This window comes from Tursiops truncatus, chromosome 18, assembly GCF_011762595.2.
Source record: "Tursiops truncatus isolate mTurTru1 chromosome 18, mTurTru1.mat.Y, whole genome shotgun sequence".
Lineage (NCBI taxonomy): Eukaryota > Metazoa > Chordata > Mammalia > Artiodactyla > Delphinidae > Tursiops > Tursiops truncatus.
In genome coordinates, this window is record NC_047051.1 from 11,500,672 (window position 1) to 11,519,973 (window position 19,302).

Consider the following 19,302-nt stretch of genomic DNA (forward strand, 5'->3'; position numbering starts at 1 on the left):
TTCACTCCCTTCACAGCATCATGTGAGGATGCCACCCTCCCCATGCCCCCTGCCCCGACCATCACTCTTATAATAAACAGTGTAACTTGTGCTAATCTGGTGAGTGAAAAATGGAGTCAGCTTTGTTTTGGCTTGCACTTCATTAATTATGAGTGAAGTTGAGCATTTTTCATATAATTATTGACCTGTAAACTTGCTCATATCTTTTGCCCATTCTTCAGTTGGGTCATATGTCTTTTTCCTATTGATTTGAGAAAGATCTGAAATTGACTGCAGAAAGTTGCATTGCAAGTATGGTTTCTCAGTCTTTCACCTTTGCTATATCTCAATTATATTTTTGTGGTTTTGTGTATGTGTGTGTGTGTGTGTGTCCAAATGTATCACTCTTTCCCTTTATAACATCAGAATTCGGGGGTCCTCATTGAGGGAATGTTAGAGAGAAGTTTTTTGGTAATAATGATGGTTGTATGCTTGAGATTTTCTAAATTCATGTTTAAATGTATTGATTAACATGTAGGGTATTTTTCCCTCTACAATAATACCTGATTTAGCAGGGAAGAATGTGTTACCAAGAGTAATACAGTTTTAAAGCCTAAACTCTTGACTTCTTATCACTAAGCTGTTACAACATTTTATATATAATTTTAAAGAAATATTTTTATATTTCTGAAGAAAAGTACATCTGCAATATCTCCTAACTTAGGTAAGGTCTCATATAAGGGAGAACTAGGACAGAGTAGGTGGTTTTATTCTGTCTTTTCTTTGTTACCGTCGGTCTCTTCCTGTGGTAATGAGTACAAGCTGGGCAGAGAAGACTTGGTGATCTCTCAGGAGAGAGGTCTCCTGAGTTAAGTCAGACCAGTTCATTTTTAGTTTATTTTTTTAATTTCTCTCCTCCAGCATAGTCTTGGTAACAATGACATTCAACTTACTGAAGTTCTTATACTAATTTTCCTTAATGCCTTCCGAAGTTGTTGTATTACTTTTGAATAGCTATGTAGATGTCAGAAAAGGGAGCTGTGACAAAATGTCATTAAGGTGACATAGTGTAAATTAATACAGTTAATGGAGGTGCTCACCACTGACTCATTGACCCATTATGAGCTCTTGTGGAATCAACGAATGCCAGGGCATCAATCTTTTGAAAAAAGGAAGAAAAGAGATGGCAGCTTTAAAACCTTGCAGTGAATTATATTAGAAAAGTGAAAACGTCTGGGTTGGATTTGATTTCACTAGGCAGCCATAAAATGGTATGCTCTCTCAGCAAACTGTATTAAACTGAAATGTCAAATTTGATGCAGTTGGTATACAATTATGATAGTGTTAATAGTGGTCTTCTATCATTCTAAGACATACTTTCAAGTCCAATTTCTCAGCAGCTTGAACTTGTCATAAGCTTGTAAATTAGAAATTGTGTTAGAGGATATTTTCTTATTATTGACGGGACGCATATAATACTATTAACTGTACCATGGGGTTTTAGTATAGCTGTTAAAATAAACTAGAAATCACATTTACAGACACAAAATGCCTGTTTTAATATTCATCTTGCCATTTCTTTAATAATATTTGGTGCCTTTCTGCACTATTTTTCATTTAGGAAATTTTAAACTACTTGGACTCTTTCCTTAAAGAGAAGCTGGTTAACAGAAATCTATCAATGGGAAGAGAATGAACAGAAGAGCTGTTATTTTAAGTGGGCAAGCTAGTGCCGGAGCTACCTCTATAGAAGCACACTTACAAGTTATAATAGAAGAGTTCATTCTTCTTGAGTAATTCTCAATAGTTTTCAAGCATGCTTTTTTCTTGGTCATTTGATGCAGTCCTCAAAACAGTCCCCTGAGATAGAGATCATTATCCCTGTTCCGTAAAGGAAGTTCACAGATATTAAGTGGCTTGCCTAAATTCACACAGCAGGTCAAGAGGGAGCCAGAACTAGCACTGAGGGCTGTTCAGTTATTTCCAGTGCTTTATTCATTGGATGCTTTGCTGCTTTCATTTTTCTGCATGATCTCACAATTATATCCAGCCACGTTGACTAGTTTGGAGTAACTGACAGATCAAGTCATACTCTAATAATTTATTGCTATGTACAAAGCACCCTCCAAAATTAGTGGCTTAAAAAAACACAGCCATTTATTTTCTCAGAGTTCTGCAATCAGAATGGGGCTCATCAGGTACTTGTCTCTTATCCATGTCAGGTCCAAGCGGGTGGCCTCTCTGGGTCTGAAAGATTCAAGATGACTTCATTCACATGTCTGGTCCCTTAGCAAGGATGGCTGGAACATCTGGGGACTGGCTGGCCCTCTCTCTCTTTGTGTCTGGGAAGATCATCACAATGTTTTTCATGGTGTCTGCCTACCAAGAGGATAAAAAAATGGGAACTGCAAAGCTACTTAGCGTCTAAGCTTGGAAGTCACATAGTGTTACCTACCTCCACAGCATTCTTTTGGTCAAGCAAGTCACAGGACCAGCCCAAGTTAAGGGGGAGGAGAAGTGGACTCCACTTCCCCATGAGATGAGCAGCAAAATCACATTTCAGATGGACATGGGGGTCAGGGGGATTGTTCTGGCCATCTTTGAAAACAATCTACTGAAGTCCTCTCCCCAGTCACAATTCACCTTCCTCCTACAAGCAAAATATATTCAACTTGTTCCCCACAGTCTCATCCCACTATTGTATCAGGCTCAAAATCTAGGAGCTCATGATCTATATCAAGTCCACATAGAGATGAGGTACAGAAATTCCTAATTTGGAGACCTGGAAGCCAAAAAGATAAGTTATCTGTCCCACGTATAATTCAGCTCCCAGTGGTAAGACAGGAACAGGTAAACATCAACAGACATTCTGTTCAAAAATGGGGGAGTGTGGAAGGTACATAGCAGTCATTGAGTAGCTTTCTCCATATGCTTCCTGATCATAGAAAGTTGGGGCCAAGGCCTCCTTTGCCCAAGTTGGTGCAGCAACTTAAAAAATTTGTGGATTTTCTATGTATCAAAATATAGTTCACTGTCAGAAAAAACTCTTTCTCACAAGTTCTTTCAAGACAGGATCCTCCCTACTTCAGGCTGTGATTAGGATGCCCTTTATAATGCTCATAAGATTCTTGGAATCCCTTCGTGTGGCCGAGTGAGTCTGCAAACCTCTATCTTAAATTTTTCCGAGCACTTATAAAAGGTTTTACAGGCACCCTTTTCCCTATGGCCATATTTTACTTACAGCACCTTAGAACTGATCTTTGTCTGAACCTTTTTTAATTTTGAGAATCTGACAAGATTGTCCTAGGCCCCTATGTCTCTCTAAATACTGCTTTAACTCTGAGCAGTTTCTTCCTTAGCTCATAATACCTTATCCATATACCTTTGAAAGAAACCAGTGGTCACTTTCAGCATTCTGCCTGGAAATATCTATAACCAGAAGCACAAGTTCATTCGGTACGTTTTCTGTCTTTGAAATGATTGCAGGAACTAGTCTTCTTAGTTTATCCCACACTACGTATCACGCATTGATTTCCTCCTGCTTCCAATAGCAACGTCCTTACTGATCTTCCACCAGCAGTGTCCTCACCATCCTTCCAGCCTCTGCCTACTGCCCTGTCCCAAAGCCAAGGCCACGTGTTTTAAGTTTTTATTACTTCAGGACTCCACTCCCAGGCATTAATTTCTGTTTCAGTTATCTATCACTGGGTAACAAATCACCCAAACCTCATCTTAAAACAGCATCAAGTATTATTTGTTGACAATCATGCAATGGGACTTAAGGCTCAGAGGCGACCACTCACCTCTGTGCTCCAGTGACAGCTGGAGGGGCTTGGCCGGGTCAGAGAAGCAAGATGGCTTCACTCCCATGTTTTGCGCCTCGTCTGATGGAGCTGATGGAGCGGTCGGGGACTGTCCAGGCCTGTCTGTCTGTCCACACGATCTTTCCAGCAAGGCAGCCACACAGTTTCATGTGATGGTGACTTCTAAGGGAACAACCATGGAGGCTGCCAAGCCTCTTAAGACTTAGGCATCTCTGCAAGCCCTGAAATGTCGTTTTGTCACATTCTGGGTGTTGAACTAAGCCAGCCCATATTCAGAGAGAAGGGAAATAGACTCCACCTCTCTATGGGAGGAGCAGTGAAGTGGAAATGCCAGACAGCACGCAGGATGAGAGGGGCTATTACGGGGATCGTTGAGAAAACTCTGTAAGTTACTAATTTTAAAAAATTGTAAGTTTCAGTTTGGTTTATACATCCAGTTCAGTCTGACTGTGCATTTGGAGAAACCAAAGTCTGAAGTGCAAAAAACTTATAAAAATATATCTGATTAGCCTAGGTAGCATGTAAGCTAGTCCATATGTTTGATAAAAAACACTTAAATTGTCTGAAGTGTTTACATAGGTATTCATTCAAACACAAATATCCAAAGTGACAGAGCTTTTTTTTTTTTTTTTTTTTTTACTGATTATGGGATATATTTGATACTGAGTAAACTCTGTTGATAGAGTAAATAATAACTTCAAAAAGTATTTTGCATAAAGCTATGAAATGCGTTGTTTCACACACATTACCCCCATTTAATCCTCACATCCACACTGTGATTTAGTTGCTGTCATCATCACAATTTTGCATATCAAGAAACTGTTTTTTTCTTAAAGTTTAAGAAACTTGCCCAAGCTGGTGAGAAGTCTGTATTTCAACTCAGAACCATTTGATTCCAATGCATAGGAAGCTGCCCTTCCCCGGTAGAAGGGATAGTCCCAGAACTGCCAGCCTGACAGCCTCCCCCTTCACTAGGACTAACTGGTAGCCCTGCGGTAACTCTGCTTTAACTAATACTGTTTGAAAACCTTTTACCACTATTCCATGCCTGAAGTTCAGGATATGATACATATATAGTAATGATCTGTTCATTTTTCATTCCACAAATACGTATTGAGTACCTTTTTTATATGTCAGGCACCATTCTTACCACTGAATGGTGAGCAAGTGAGATCCCTTATTGATGGGATTTCTGGAAGAATGAGGATACATACCTTAGGAAGCTTTTGTGAAGATTAAGAAAAAGATGTAAAGTACTTAGAACAGTGTCATGACACAGTGAGATACAAATAAGTAATTCCTGCTGTTTTAAGATTGAATGGCCAGATATGACATTTCAGCTGTTTCCTTGTCTTGGAGCCCAGATACAGTAATTGTCATCTTCTTGTACATAACATTTGAATCTCAGAGGTGAAACTCTCTTAACTCATTAAATTTTTTAGAATAAGCAAATCTTTTAAGTAATATAAATGTGAATATTAATTATATATGAATGCCCTATATTTACATACTAACTTTAAATTTAAAATGCCATTTGAAACAAGATTTTAAAGCAATAAAATTAAGGCATAAAAACTTGCACCCACTCTGCTGTTTCAGCAACTTCTCCCTAGACTTTCTGTGATTTTACTCTCTTTTCCTTCCCCTTCAAGGAAAAAAAAAAACAAAAACAAAAAAACCCAAAAAACTTAAACTTCCCCAGCTCAAGACTTCAGGGTTCAGACTGCTTTAGTCACTTACAGCTCTAGTCTTTTGAAGCTTCGAGGGGCTTTGCAAATATGCTGTACTTCAGGAATTTCTTCATATTGCTTTAAAATGTGTTTTTTTTTTATCTGCATCCTAAAAAAACAAAAAAATATTATTAGAGTAAATCTGGGGGAGTTTCTTCTTCCCGTCAAACGTCAGACCTCCAGCGGCTTACACCAACATCTTAGCTAACACCCTAATTTATGACCACATTCTGGTCGGCCAGATGAGGACCAGAGTGGAGAAAATGTCTCACTTAGGATCATCCCGAAGGCCCTGGTAATCCTACTTTTTCATGATTGGCTGTGATTCAAGCCTTCAAGGTCCCCACCCCCGTCCCGCTGTTCTAAATAACCCTCAGAGGAGAGGTTCCTCAGCCTCGCTTTGTTCTCCTTGGTGGTAGCAGGCTTTCAGCCCCTTCTTTCTGGAGCGCTTAAGTTAAAATGAAAAGGACTTGCTTCCTTCACTTCTTCAGTTTGGGTACAATTATGCTGGCAACGTTAAAACCAACTTTTTCTAAATTTAAATTGAACTCTTTTACACCTTTGAACCTTCTAACAAAACTAGAATAAGCAAGATAACATTTTTTAAGCTGCAAAAGTTTCCTCTCGAAAGGTACAAATTTTATTTCTGGGTGCATCCTTTTTCTTTTATTTAATAAAGTACTTTATTGGCGCTTTTCCTATCTTGAAGCATTCTTGCAACCATCTCCATAGTCCCCAGAAGATTTCTAGTTATATTAAAATGATTTTATCTCATATCTTCAATAGTTTAATATTTAATGAGTACCTGCTGCATACAAAGTATAGCACCAAGAGCTGTGGGGAATTTAGCAAAATATAAACCTACAAAATTAGGCTCAAAGTCTGCTTTGCCCAAACTGTTATTAATATAAAATCCTAGGCTTCTTATGCCTTTGCGAGTCTAATTTAATGACATTCAGTGAAATAGTATTACAGTGGCAAGTAGGTTAATAATAACCACGTATTTTATATGCCCCTATACCACAGGAAAGAATGGGAAACAATATATATGAAAAACATTAGAGCACCAAGACACTTGAAGATAAACCGAAACTCTTTGGGCTGTCTAAATGAAAAATAAATCCATGTTGCTATATCCATGTGGATGTATATCCCTCTCAGTCCTCAAGGAAGCTTACATAGGCTAGTTCTAGAGATAGAACATGGACACAAATAACTGACAAAAGACAGCTGGGAAATCCCTGACTTACGTGAGCTTATTACACATAAATCACCCTCTCCATGGAGCAACTGCATGAACTTGCATTCCTCTCCCCATTTTGGACCATTTGGGATGCTATTGATACTCATTGTCATATAGAAAATGGATAATGTGCAAATAGCAATGTGCTTTATCTTCTCTACATCTTATACTAATTTCCCACATTTTCCCAAGCAATGAGAACAAGATCAAAAGAAAATTGTGTGGTTATTGTCTTGGTCAGCTCAGGCTACTGTGTTTTACCATAAACTAGGTAGCTTATAAACGACAGAAATGGGTTCCTCACAGTTCTGGAGGCTGGAAGTCCAAGATCAAGGTGCCCACATAGGTTCTGTGTCTTGTGAGAGCCTGCCTCCTGGCTCACAGAAGGACGTGTTCTTGTATGTCCTCACATGGCAAAGAGAGGAAGCAAGCTCTCTCAGGACTCTCACCAGGACACTAATCTGTTCACTAGGGATCCACCCTCATGACCTCATCTAATCCTAATTACCTTCCAAACACCCTACCTCCTAAATCATCACATTAGAGGATAGGGTTTCAACATTTGAATTTTGGAGGAATAGAATATTCAGTCTGTAACAGTTACACATTTCTGATTGAGTACAAATAAATGAGAATAGCAATGATACTTTACTTCTACCTTCTAATCAGTGACCACACACCTTTACCAAATTGGCCCCTCAGTGCAACATGGTATATACACTGTCATGCTTGCCCAGCCCAGAAGTCAATGTCATGATAGTCATTGCTGATAGATGTTGCTGAAACACCCTTTAGCCCCTGGTTTATCCACCACCTAAGCTGTATCATTATCTGCAAATAAGAATGTTTGTTTACCTATTAGTTTTTCTTTTAGCCCCTTCTTAATTGCCCCCTCACATTCAAGTCACTGAAAAATTACATTAACATATTAATTTCACTGTAGTTCTCCTTTCCCACAGTTCCTTGTGCCCTTGATGTCTTGTACGTAGTTTATTATTAATATATATTTGCCTCTCCGTATGAGCCATCTAATTCCCTCTCCTTTTTACATCCCCGGGTCCACATCTTTGTTTACTCATCCTCACGTGTGTTGCAGATGGTCCTCCCTGGTACAGTCCCACAATATGTCCCCTTACTCAACACAGCCGCAGCTTCCCGTCCCTCTTCCCTCCCGTTCTCCTTGCTGCTGCTGGTTCCCCCTCTCCCCCTCCCCACCCACACATATTCCTAGTCTCTCCCCTCTCCAGTTCATTCTTTACTTTGACACCAAATGCCTTGCTTTAAAATAAACGTAATCATGTCAATAGCTCTTTTTTTTTTAAATTATTGCCAATAAGACAAAATCCAAAGAGCTTAGATTGGCATAAAACTTCCTTTGTCATCTGACTCCATACACCTCCCACCATCTCATTCCGTCCCATCTTGATCTGTCCCCCAATATATCCTACACTCCACCCATACCCGGTTCGTACCACTCCTTGATAATACTCTCTGCCAGTCCCCCTGCCCCTTTCCCCACCTTTATCTTGTGATGGTTGAACTCAATGTCTGATCTCCAGTGAAGTCTTTTCTGACTTGCCCAGAGTTCCCTGCTCTGTCCTCTCTGCTCCCTTTTGCTTTTTTATACTTTCACAGCTATTATTGTTGTGCATTATAACCATCTGTTTATACGTTTTCCCCATAGACCAGACTATGAATTACTTAAAGGTAAGGCCATGATTGTTCATTATTTGTTTTCTTAGTACCCATCACAATGCCTGGTACTCAAACTTTACTACATGAATAAATAAATATCAGGGAATTATATAATGGGTTTTAGAGCGATTTCTATTTAAATGGTTTAAATAGAAGAAAAGTTATGATTCTTAAAAAACTAAGCTCTGCTTATCCAGAAAATTCATTTACACAAATCTGTTCAAACTCCCATAATGCTGGAGAAAATAAACATGATTATATTTTTCTATGGTTCACATTTGTTATCATAAGAACGGATAATGATCAAATTCTCACAGAGGATTGCTAAGATAAACACTTATGCTATAGCAGATAAATGTTGGTTTTAGCAGGAGAAGCCATAAAGAGAACACTTTTTTAAAATTAATTTTTATTGGAGTATAGTTGCTTTACAATGTTGTGTTAGTTTCTACTGTACAGCAAAATGAATCAGCTATACATATACATACATCCCCTCTCTTTTGGACTTCCTTCCCATTTAGGTCACCACAGTGCATTAAGTAGAGTTCCCCATTTGTTCTCTATTTTATGCATAATATCAATAGTGTATTTATGTCAATCCCAATCTCCCAATTCCTCCCACCCCCCGCCCTTTCCCCCTGGGTATCCATACATTGGTTCTCTACATCTTTGTCTCTATTTCTGCTTTGCAAATAAGATCATCTATTCCGTTTTGCTAGATTCCACATATATGTGTTATTTGTTTTTCTCTTTCTGACTTACTTCATTCTGTATGACACTCTCTAGGTCCATCCACGTCTCTACCAATTACCCAGTTTCACTCCTTTTTATGGCTGAGTAATATTCCATTGTACATATGTGCCACATCTTCTTTATCCATTCACCTGTTGATGGACATTTAGGTTGCTTCCATGTCCTGGCTGTTGTAAATAGTGCTGCAGTGAACATTGGGATGCATGTGTCTTTTTGAATTACAGTTTTCTCTGGGTATATGCCCAGTAGTGGGATTGCTGGGTCATATGGTATTTTTAGTTTTTTAAGCACCCTCCATACTGTTCTCCATAGTGGCTGTATCAATTTACATTCCCACCAACAGTTCAAGAGGGTTGCCTTTTCTCCACCCTCTCCAGCATTTATTCTCTGTAGATTTTTTGATGATAGCCATTCTGACCTGTGTGAGGTGATACCTCATTGTAGTTTTGATTTGCATTTCTCTAATGATTAGTGATGTTGAGCGTCTTTTCATGCGTTTGTTGGCCATCTGTATGTCTTCTTTGGAAAAATGTCTGTTTAGGTCTTCTGCCCATTTTTGGATTGGGTTGTTTGTTTTATTGAAATTGAGCTGCATGAGCTGTTTTTACTATTTTGGAGATTAATCCTTTGTCAGTTGCTTCATATGCAAATATTTTCTCCCATTCTAAGGGTTGTCTTTTCATCTTGTTTATGGTTCCCTTTGCTGTGCAAAAGCTTTTAAGTTTAATTAGGTCCCATTTGTTTTCTGGGTTTTTTTCATTACTCTAGGAGGTGGGTCAAAAAAGATCTTGCTGCAATTTATGTCAAAGAGTGTTCTACCTATGCTTTCCTCTAAGAGTTTTATAGTGTCTGGCCTTACATTTAGGTCTTTAATCCATTTTGAGTTTATTTTTGTATATGGTGTTAGGGAGTGTTCTAATTTCATTCTTTTACATGTAGCTGCCCAGTTTTCCCATCACCACTTATTGAAGAGGCTGTCTTTTCTCCATTATATATTCTTACCTCCTTTTCATAGATTAGTTGACCATAGGTGCATGGGTTTATCTCTGGGCTTTCTCTCCTGTTCCATTGATCTATATTTCTGTTTTTGTGCCAGTACCATACTGTCTTGATTACTGTAGCTTTGTAGTATATTCTGAAGTCAGGGAGCCTGATTCCTCCAGCTCTGTTTTTCTTCCTCCAGATTGCTTTGGCTATTCATGGTCTTTTGTGTTTCCATACAAACTGTAAAATGTTTTGTTCTATTTCTATGAAAAATGCCATTGGTAATTTGATAAAGGGAACACTTTTGTGTATGCTTTTCTTGGGCTGAAGAATCCAGTTTATTTGAAGACCTCAGTGTCTGGTGTTTTATTTTTTTGGTGGGCATGATTGTTTATTTTTTAGCTTTTCTGTTTATCACTATGTATTCCAAAGTGAGATTCAAATTTCGGGTACTATGCCATCCATGTCAGACATGTTACACAAACAAATGTTCTTATGCTTTTCACAAATAAAGTTAATTTAACCCTCATCTTGATATTTGAAAAGATCAGTATTTTTCATAGTATTGATGGTAAACATAAAACTACTGTGTTTTTTGTTTTCATTTCCTCAATTTGTTGTGTTTTTTTTAAAAAGGGCAACAAATTAAAACTTCTAAGATCATAAAATCAATTCATTCCTGTATCATATTTATTCTAAAGTTACATAAACCACATATTAGATGTGCATCAAACACAAGTTTGCCTTGAACCCAGTTGTTAATGCCATACTTACATACAAGTAACACAAGTTATCTTTGCATTCAAGTTAAGAACTTAGTATTCAAGTGGCATGCATTAAATATGTAAACTTATTATGTTGCATATCATCTCTTATTGTATTTAGTGATAGGTATAAAAACAATTTATTTTGCCAAATTATAAAACAAAACAATGAGTCTCTTCATAAAAATCATGTATTGTAATTGCCAGTGGAGTCAAAAAGAAAAGTAGAAGACATTACATGATTTTTAACCAATACTGGCAACACCTTTTTTGAATTTGGATATTTTATTAATAGCATTTGGAAAAGTTTGTTGAACAGCACAGACTTGTAGGTATAGCCTTATATATTTGTTCACTAATACTATTGGGAATATTGTTGATTCTGTAACCCATTTCTCTTAACTAATTTGTGGCAAGATAAGATTGAAAATCTTATAAACATAAATTATCAAGCATATTGTTCAAGAAAAATGTTTGCCTTCTTTTCCTAGACTCCTATCTAAAGAAAATTAAATAAAGAATGGAACTAAGTAATAAAATATTGAATTTAAGTAAAGAAATTAATTCTGTTTACAGTTGTTATAAATTAATACTTTCATTCAACTGATTTTTAAAATGGTTTAATATGCTACATTTTTATTCCTGGCAGGAACTAATTCCAGAGTTCTATTACCTACCGGAGATGTTCGTCAACAGTAATGGATATAATCTTGGAGTCAGAGAAGATGAAGTGGTGGTAAATGATGTTGATCTTCCCCCTTGGGCAAAAAAACCTGAAGACTTTGTACGGATCAACAGGATGGTAAGAGCGATTTTGTTTTTGCTTGAGCAGTCACAAGGAAGTAAAATATATTCTGTAGTTTAGTTTTCAGCTACTAACAAATTGTCTTTTAACATCTATAAATACAAGGCTAAATTTTTGAGAAAGAAAGCATTTTACTGTTGTGTTTTGACAGCAGTTCTTTATTGTAGAGTAGATTTTCCTTTCATGAGGACTAATAAAGGAATGGTAATTCAGTTATATTTGCTCCCTTAGGAGAAGACAATCAGATGAGCATCTGTTGACTAATGTATTCTAAAATGGTCGAAATTGATGCCCATTCCTTATTTTTGTCTATTGGCTAAATCTGCACTCTTTATTCACTCAAAATACTCAAAACAAAATAATATACATTTAGAACATATTTGTATGTAGGAAATTATAAGCTGTGAAACATACCTTAAAATGTAATATACTTGACTAAGAGAACACCCATCTTGTAAACATTCTTAGATAGAAAATGTCATTACTTTTTGAATCTGTATGACAGATGTCTGGGTGTTCAAATAGAAAATGTGTAAATAGAATGTTTGCATGTGGTTATTTTATAGATCTTAATATATTTTATCCATATTTAAGGAGATTCTAATCTCAATGGGCTTACGGTATATGGAAATGAACCACTTTACCAAACGTCTCTAGTGTACTATTGTTCTTGGCCAATTGAGGAATTATATCAATAAAGCCTATGACCCCAAATATGTTTTTAACCCTGTTTCACTCCCAGTTTTTCCAGCTGTCCCATAAATATGTTTTATTTCATTTTGACAGCTTATTTATTTGAATTAGAATCCAAATAAGGTCCACATATTGCAGTGGACCTCACATATCCCTCAGTCTCTTCTTTAGTAAGAGCTGTATAATTCACATATATCACACAGATACAATTCCCATACCATACAAGTCAACCATTTAAAGTAAAGGAAAAAAAATCAGTGGGTTTTAGTCTATTCACAGAGTTGTGCAACCATCACCACAGTCACTTATGAACATTTTCATTACCCCATTAAGAAACCCAATACCCTTTAGCATCTCCCCCTGCCCATTTGCCCCATTCCCCCAACCAGCCCTAGGCAACCACTAATCTACTTTCTGTCTCTAAAGATTTGCCTATCCTGTTTATTTCGCATAAACAGGATCATACAATATGTGGTTCCTTCTTCTACCCCTGATTTTATGTCTCTTTTTGTCACTGTCAGTCACATGCTCCCTTCAATTTTAGAGCTATTTTTCTGTCTCCAAGAAATATTTTACTTTTAATACACTTTATTTTAGAAAGCTGGTACTGAGACAGTAGACCTATGTTTAAAGTTACCGTATAGATAATCTGTAATCTAGTCTCCCCCTGAGGTAATATCATGTAGTACGTAAATTTTATATAGGATTTCTCTCACTTCTCGATCTGGAAATTGGCACTTTCAGGTATATGGCGTAATCTCACACCATCTTCTTTAACAACAGATTATCTCTTCAATTTATCTTTTTAATGTGAAGGATTTATACTTTAGTGATGCCTACTTCTAAAGTCTATACTTATTTTTAGAACTGGTTGTTTATTATTACCACAATACCCTTACATACTTGAATACTGACTATGATATCAGTGTAAGGATACCAGATCCACAAGCTCAACCCTGGAACCCACTACATACTGAGTTGTGTCTGAGATGTGTCTCTCAGTCACATCATTTCACTGTATATTTCTAGAGCCAAGAACTGTGCCTGCAAGAGTAGTTAGTCACCAGATATTTGCTGTTATGAATGATTGAATGAATCACATGGGGTAATAATCTTAATGATTTTAGCATGTTGTCTAGTTAGGTCCAAACTAGTGTAACGAAATGAATCCTTCACTCAGGCAGGCAAAGTAGCAAAAATTGTTGGACCAAATTTTCTCTTGCTCTGATTAAACACAGGTTTTTATGTGGCTGCTAACAATTAATAAATGCCAGGTGGTTTTATTGGAAAGAATACTTGGGGTTTAAAAGTTTCCTGGCTCTTGAATCTGAGCTTTGCCATTTACTAGCTTCATTGCCCTGAGTAAATTATGGAGCATCTCTGGTTCTCATATTTCTCATCTGTAAAGTGGGACTACCTTATGAGTGTTTTTAAAAAATCATTATTTGTGATAAAATTCACTTGTACAATTTTAATTATTTTTAGCAAATTTACAGAGTTGTGTGACCATCACCAAAATCTAATTTTAGAACATTTCTTTTGCCCCAGAATTATCCTGTGCCCACCTCCAGCCCCAGACAATCATTAGTCTGCCTTCTCTCTCCATAGGTTTGCCTCTTCAGGACATTTTTCTTAAATAGACCCATACAATATGTGTTCTTTTGTGTTTGATGTCTTTCACTTAGCATAGTTTTTGAGATTCATCCATGTTGTAGCGTATATCAGTTTTTGTTCCTCTTTTTACATAATGATAGTCCACTGTATGGATATACCACATTTTGTTTATCCATTCATCAGTTGATGAACTTTTGAGTTGTTTCCACTTTTTGGGTGTTATGAATAATTCTACTGTGAATGTTCACATAGAAGTCTCTATATGGACATGTGTTTTCCTTGCTTTGGGGTATATACCTAGTGATAGAATTTCTGAGTCATGTAGTAAATTTATATCTAGCTTTTTAAGAAATTAACTCTTTTGCAAAGTGACTGTGTATCTTACATTCCCGATAGCAATGTATGACTGTTCCAGTTCCTCCACATCTTCACCAACACTTGTTACTGTCTGTTTTTTTTTATTATAGCCATTATTGTGGATGTGAAGTAATATCTCATTACAATTTTAATTTGCATTTCCCTGGTGACTGATGATGTTGAGAATCTCTTCCCATGTTTATTGGATGCTAAAACATTTTTAGATATATTTTAATAAACATCAGGTAATGATTCATTATAGATACAACTTCTGTGTTCCTCATTAGTGAAAAAGTTTAAACGCCCCAGAATTAGTAATTTTATTAATGATATGCCTAATTGAAAAAGAAAAAGCAGTTGTGTTTCTAAACACAAATCCCCAGGTCAGCGTCATGCACAGAACTTTTTTAATGTAGGGAAAGATGATTATTATGCCTGAGAAATGATCAGATAGTTATTACTGATATAAACTGGACGAGCAGGACCGTACAGTCTTGACTAAACCTGCAGAAAAATCACTGCTTCATTCATCTAGTATGTTGGGTACTAATGCAGTCCAGCTAAATAAACTTACCAAATAAATTAAGTTTCTAGATTTTTATAGCTAAGTGAGAACTTTTTTGAACCCTGTTGTGGTTGTTGTTCTAAAACGTATTACTATTTGGTTTTCTACCCTCTCATACAAAGGATGAAACTTCTCTTTATTATCGTAAGTACCCATTATTCTGTGAAGTGATATAATTCCATATCTATTCTTTTTCTATTTTCTTCTTTAGATTGTTGCTATCATCACACTTTCCTTTAATGGCCATAGTGATTCGAATTTTTCTTATAATCTCTAGTCTACAAAATCAGACAGTCAGACTTATCAAGGCCTTATGATAAACAAGAGTCAGTCGAGTGCTAACAGAGGCCCTAGGGGAAGTGTAAACTTTATAGCTTTGGAGGAGAGTGACTGTCTTCTACCTCAGGTTTCATTGGCCGTTGTTAGATCAATTCCAGATCTGGGAGTTGGCACTCAAACATGAAGTGACAAAACCCTCCCTTAGTAAGTGGAATGTTACTCTAGACAGCACCCAGTTTATACCTCTTTTTACGTATAAAGAGCTACATGATGGGGCTAGGACACTCTCCTTTCTTCCAGGGTGTAGTTGCTTACAAGTTTTTTCTCTGCTTTCCTCATTCCAAGACTTACAGCTGACAACTGCTGCACAGGAGGTTGGATACCCTAATCTTAGTCACCGTACCCCGTATCCCAGTGGTGGTCCTGAGTCATCCCAATATGACGGCTGACCAAGATAAAATAATGGCAGTAGTGCTTATAACCTATGCCATCTATTGACTGTTTATTATTTGTCAAATACTGTGCTAGAGCTTCAGGTGCAATATTCTTTTAATCCTCAAAAAGTCTTCTGAAATGAGAATTATACTGAAACTCAGTGAGGTAAGTTACTTTGTCAAAGATCACCTACTTATCAGAGTGGAGTGTTCCAACCCACCGTCTCCAGGCTCGAGTGAGTAGTGACTTGAGGAGCTGTGGAGAGGGAGAGGGAAAGAAGGAGGGAAGGAAACATGTCTTCTAACTAGCAGCAAGTACCTTGGGGCCAGCAGAAGAAAAGACAGAGATAAGAGGGAATTGACCCCAAACCAGCAGCATGTTCCAGCCTCAGCAGCTCAGCAGACCTGACTTTCTGTGATCCTGTTTCTAACTCTTTATCCCCAAAGTCCTCACCCCATAAGACTTCCTTTCCCAGCCAGTAAAAGCTCGGTTTTAGAGCTGAGGAAGTCCCAAGTCCCACCACCCATCGGGTGTTGGAAGAAGGCTATCTTCCAACTCTACAAAATGGAGGAAATGGCATTATTTTACATGTTAAGCTTTATAGTCACACACAGGATTTGAGACCCGGAGCAGACCTTTATTTGAATAAGCAGACTGAGACGCAGAAAGGCAAAGTGACTGACCCCAGGTCTGGACCCAAGTGCCTTTTCTTCCTCACCGTGCCTGGCATCACAAGTTGGCACTCTGAATGTCATGTTCCCTATACCCATTTACAGACTTTAAAAGTTCACCTATATTTTAAACAAAATATGGCTTTATAGATCGACTTGAGAATCAATCCAGATTAGACTAATACTGTTTCTACTGCAATATATGTTCCAAACACCAAATTAGAAAGCACTTTGAAATACAACCTGTGTGTTATTTGCAAACTATCTGTATCTAAGCATGGATGACCTCCAAACACCTAATTTGACTCAGACTTATGATTCAGATTTAATCAGTGACACTCTGGCCTGTCTTATTATTCATGCGATCACCACATAAGAGTTTTTAGAAATCCCTTTTCCTTAGAAATACCTGATTCTCACAAAATGGTCTCATATCATTTGGGTTTTAAGAGAATTAGCAGATTATTCATTGAAAGATACAGCCTGAGAAAGGATAATAACACTGTAAAAACAATTTAAACTCTAAAATAGATTTTTCCCTCTTATTTTAAGAGAGAATAAAATACACAAAGGCAGATTTTGAGTAATAAATTATTTTTTGTATATTTATAGTTGCTCAGAGTACTTCTATTGCACATAAATATAATATAATAAATAATTTACTCCTGGTCCTAACATTACCAGTTCAAGAACTGACTTCTGTCTATGCACCTCTTATCTCTTATATTTTGTCTTTCTAAGAGCTGAAGCACTGCTGAGCAAACTTTAAGTCAGAATACAGTGCTTCTTCAAAATAAAGCTCACTATTTAGTATCACTGTAAACACATATTCATCGACCTTTGTGTTCAGTGTACTAGGAACTATAAGGATTGCATATGATATGGTGAAGTAACTGTTCCTCAAAGATTTGCTTTCATCTGTTCAAAAGAATAAGTTTTTATAACTAAAGTATGAGAGATAAACACTTGTGCATTTCTGAAAATGTCATGAAACATTTTCAGAAATGAATGGTACATTTTTATTGTAAGTAGTAAGTTCCAACTTGGCTTCATGAAGAAATGAAAGAAGCAAGGCACTTTTTTTCTCTATTCAAAACCAAATTCTTGGTATCTTATAGGCATTATGAATTTGGTAAGATTTGTGAACTAAACCTTTACTCCATGGAATGAAAGGTTTTACACAAAATTCCGCTTATTTGGGAAAATCAAACTGCCCCAGTCTTGGTTTCCTGGGACACCAGGAAGCAATGACAGGTTAAACTGGCCCTATGTAGCAAGTGCCTAGCCAGCACGTAACAGGTGGCTTGAGAAGTGGTTATTCTTTGTCTTCTTTCCCTAGGTTTTCCTTGAAGGGACTCTACAGAATAGAAAGGGAAAGCTACCACGTGTATCAAAAGATTCTATGTCTATAGCTGCCATTCTTGGTGCATCAGAATTGAGCTAAAGGGCAGACCCAAGGTGTTACCTCTGGGAAGAGTGTTAAAGCATCAGAGCTATCAAAAGTCACGTTACAAAATGTAGCCGCGTGTGTCTACAGCTGCTCTCCTGTCTCAGTGTCTCCTGTACTTTTCTTTAACTTGAAGTTTTCCTTCACAGCACCCTATGTATGGTTTCCTTTGCTCCAACCTCTGGTCCATTTTCCCGTCATACTGATGGGAAATGAGCATACTGATGTTATGAAGAAATAAGGTCAGCCATCTGTGTTAAAACTGGAAAATGTAACCAATTATCTACCTATCTTCTTTTTTTGCTGAAGAAATATTTACTTGATGAATATTTCTATAATTAACTGGGTGATAATATAAAATATAGAAGTCTTTCAATTTTCATAAGCTTTCCATAAATTCCATGAATACAACATCCACCTTTTATTATTATTTTGTAGCATTGAAAGTTTCTAACTTTATATTGGCTGGGTAGCTCATACAGGATTTAGTGCTCATGAAATGGAATGGGTTTAGAGAAAATGCACTCTAGTATATTTATAATTTGGACTGGGATTATCTTCAGTTATTTGATGGAGTTCTTTGTAATGAGCCTAAAGTATAAAATGAAAATGTCATATAGCCCAAAGAAATGACATTCACAGTGGTAAAAAAGCCTTCGGCTCTTGTGTGGATTAGTATTCTGTATCCGTACAAAGGAGCATTCCCTCCTTCTTCTCTCAAGCTGTCATTAAGAAATTCAAGGCAAAGAAGACAAAAATAATGTTATAAAAAGGGATGGTATCATTGATTATAAATGATCAGCTTCATTATCCCATGCCAGCAATTAAAAAGGCATTTGATGTATTTGTAGACGCCTTTATGTGCTGACAACCTCATTAACTTTTCTTATTTTTTAAAATGAAACAATACTTTGAACTTTTAATGATGTACTTCTTTTAGTCCGTTGTTTTTTTTATTTATACACAACAATATATATAATTGGTTAGAGTTGTTTGTATTTTGTAAATATGGTGACAAGGTTTGTGTTTCACTGAAGAACTGTGAAATTCAAAATTTGGTTTCATTAGCAAACCTGGAAAGGTGATAGAGACACTTGTAGTAGACATTTCAATAAATTCTCAATGCCTTGAGTTCATACATCAAGAACTGGTTTAATTTATCCACACGAAGCTAGGCTGATTGCGACCGACTCAGTCATGAAACATTAATAAAGCACTGTGTTCAGTTCTAACGTGATTACAATCTGACCTCCTCACGAAGGGCAGAAATAGAAAGTATGTCTGATAGCATTACCTTAATGCTGGGTTCATCAATCATAATCTGCCCTTTTTAAAAATTTGTTTCAGAAAAAGGCCTGTCTCGGATGTGCACTACTAATCTCTCCAGCCCTCCACCCGGCATGTTCCTGGTGCCGTGGGACCAGGCACAGACCGTTCTGTCTGCAGGGCGGGACGCAGCACGCT

At 37.0% G+C, this 19,302-nt stretch overlaps 1 protein-coding gene across 7 annotated transcripts in view; it reads left to right on the forward strand.

The window, feature by feature from the left end:
• NBEA (neurobeachin) overlaps positions 1-19,302 on the forward strand; it is a 623,898-nt gene that overhangs the window by 555,986 nt on the left and 48,610 nt on the right. For all 7 annotated transcript variants that reach the window (XM_033843595.2, XM_073795053.1, XM_019936759.3 and 4 more), the window contains one exon: positions 11,622-11,774. In XM_033843595.2, the coding sequence (XP_033699486.1) occupies positions 11,622-11,774 (153 nt within the window). The remainder of the gene's footprint in view (positions 1-11,621; positions 11,775-19,302) is intronic.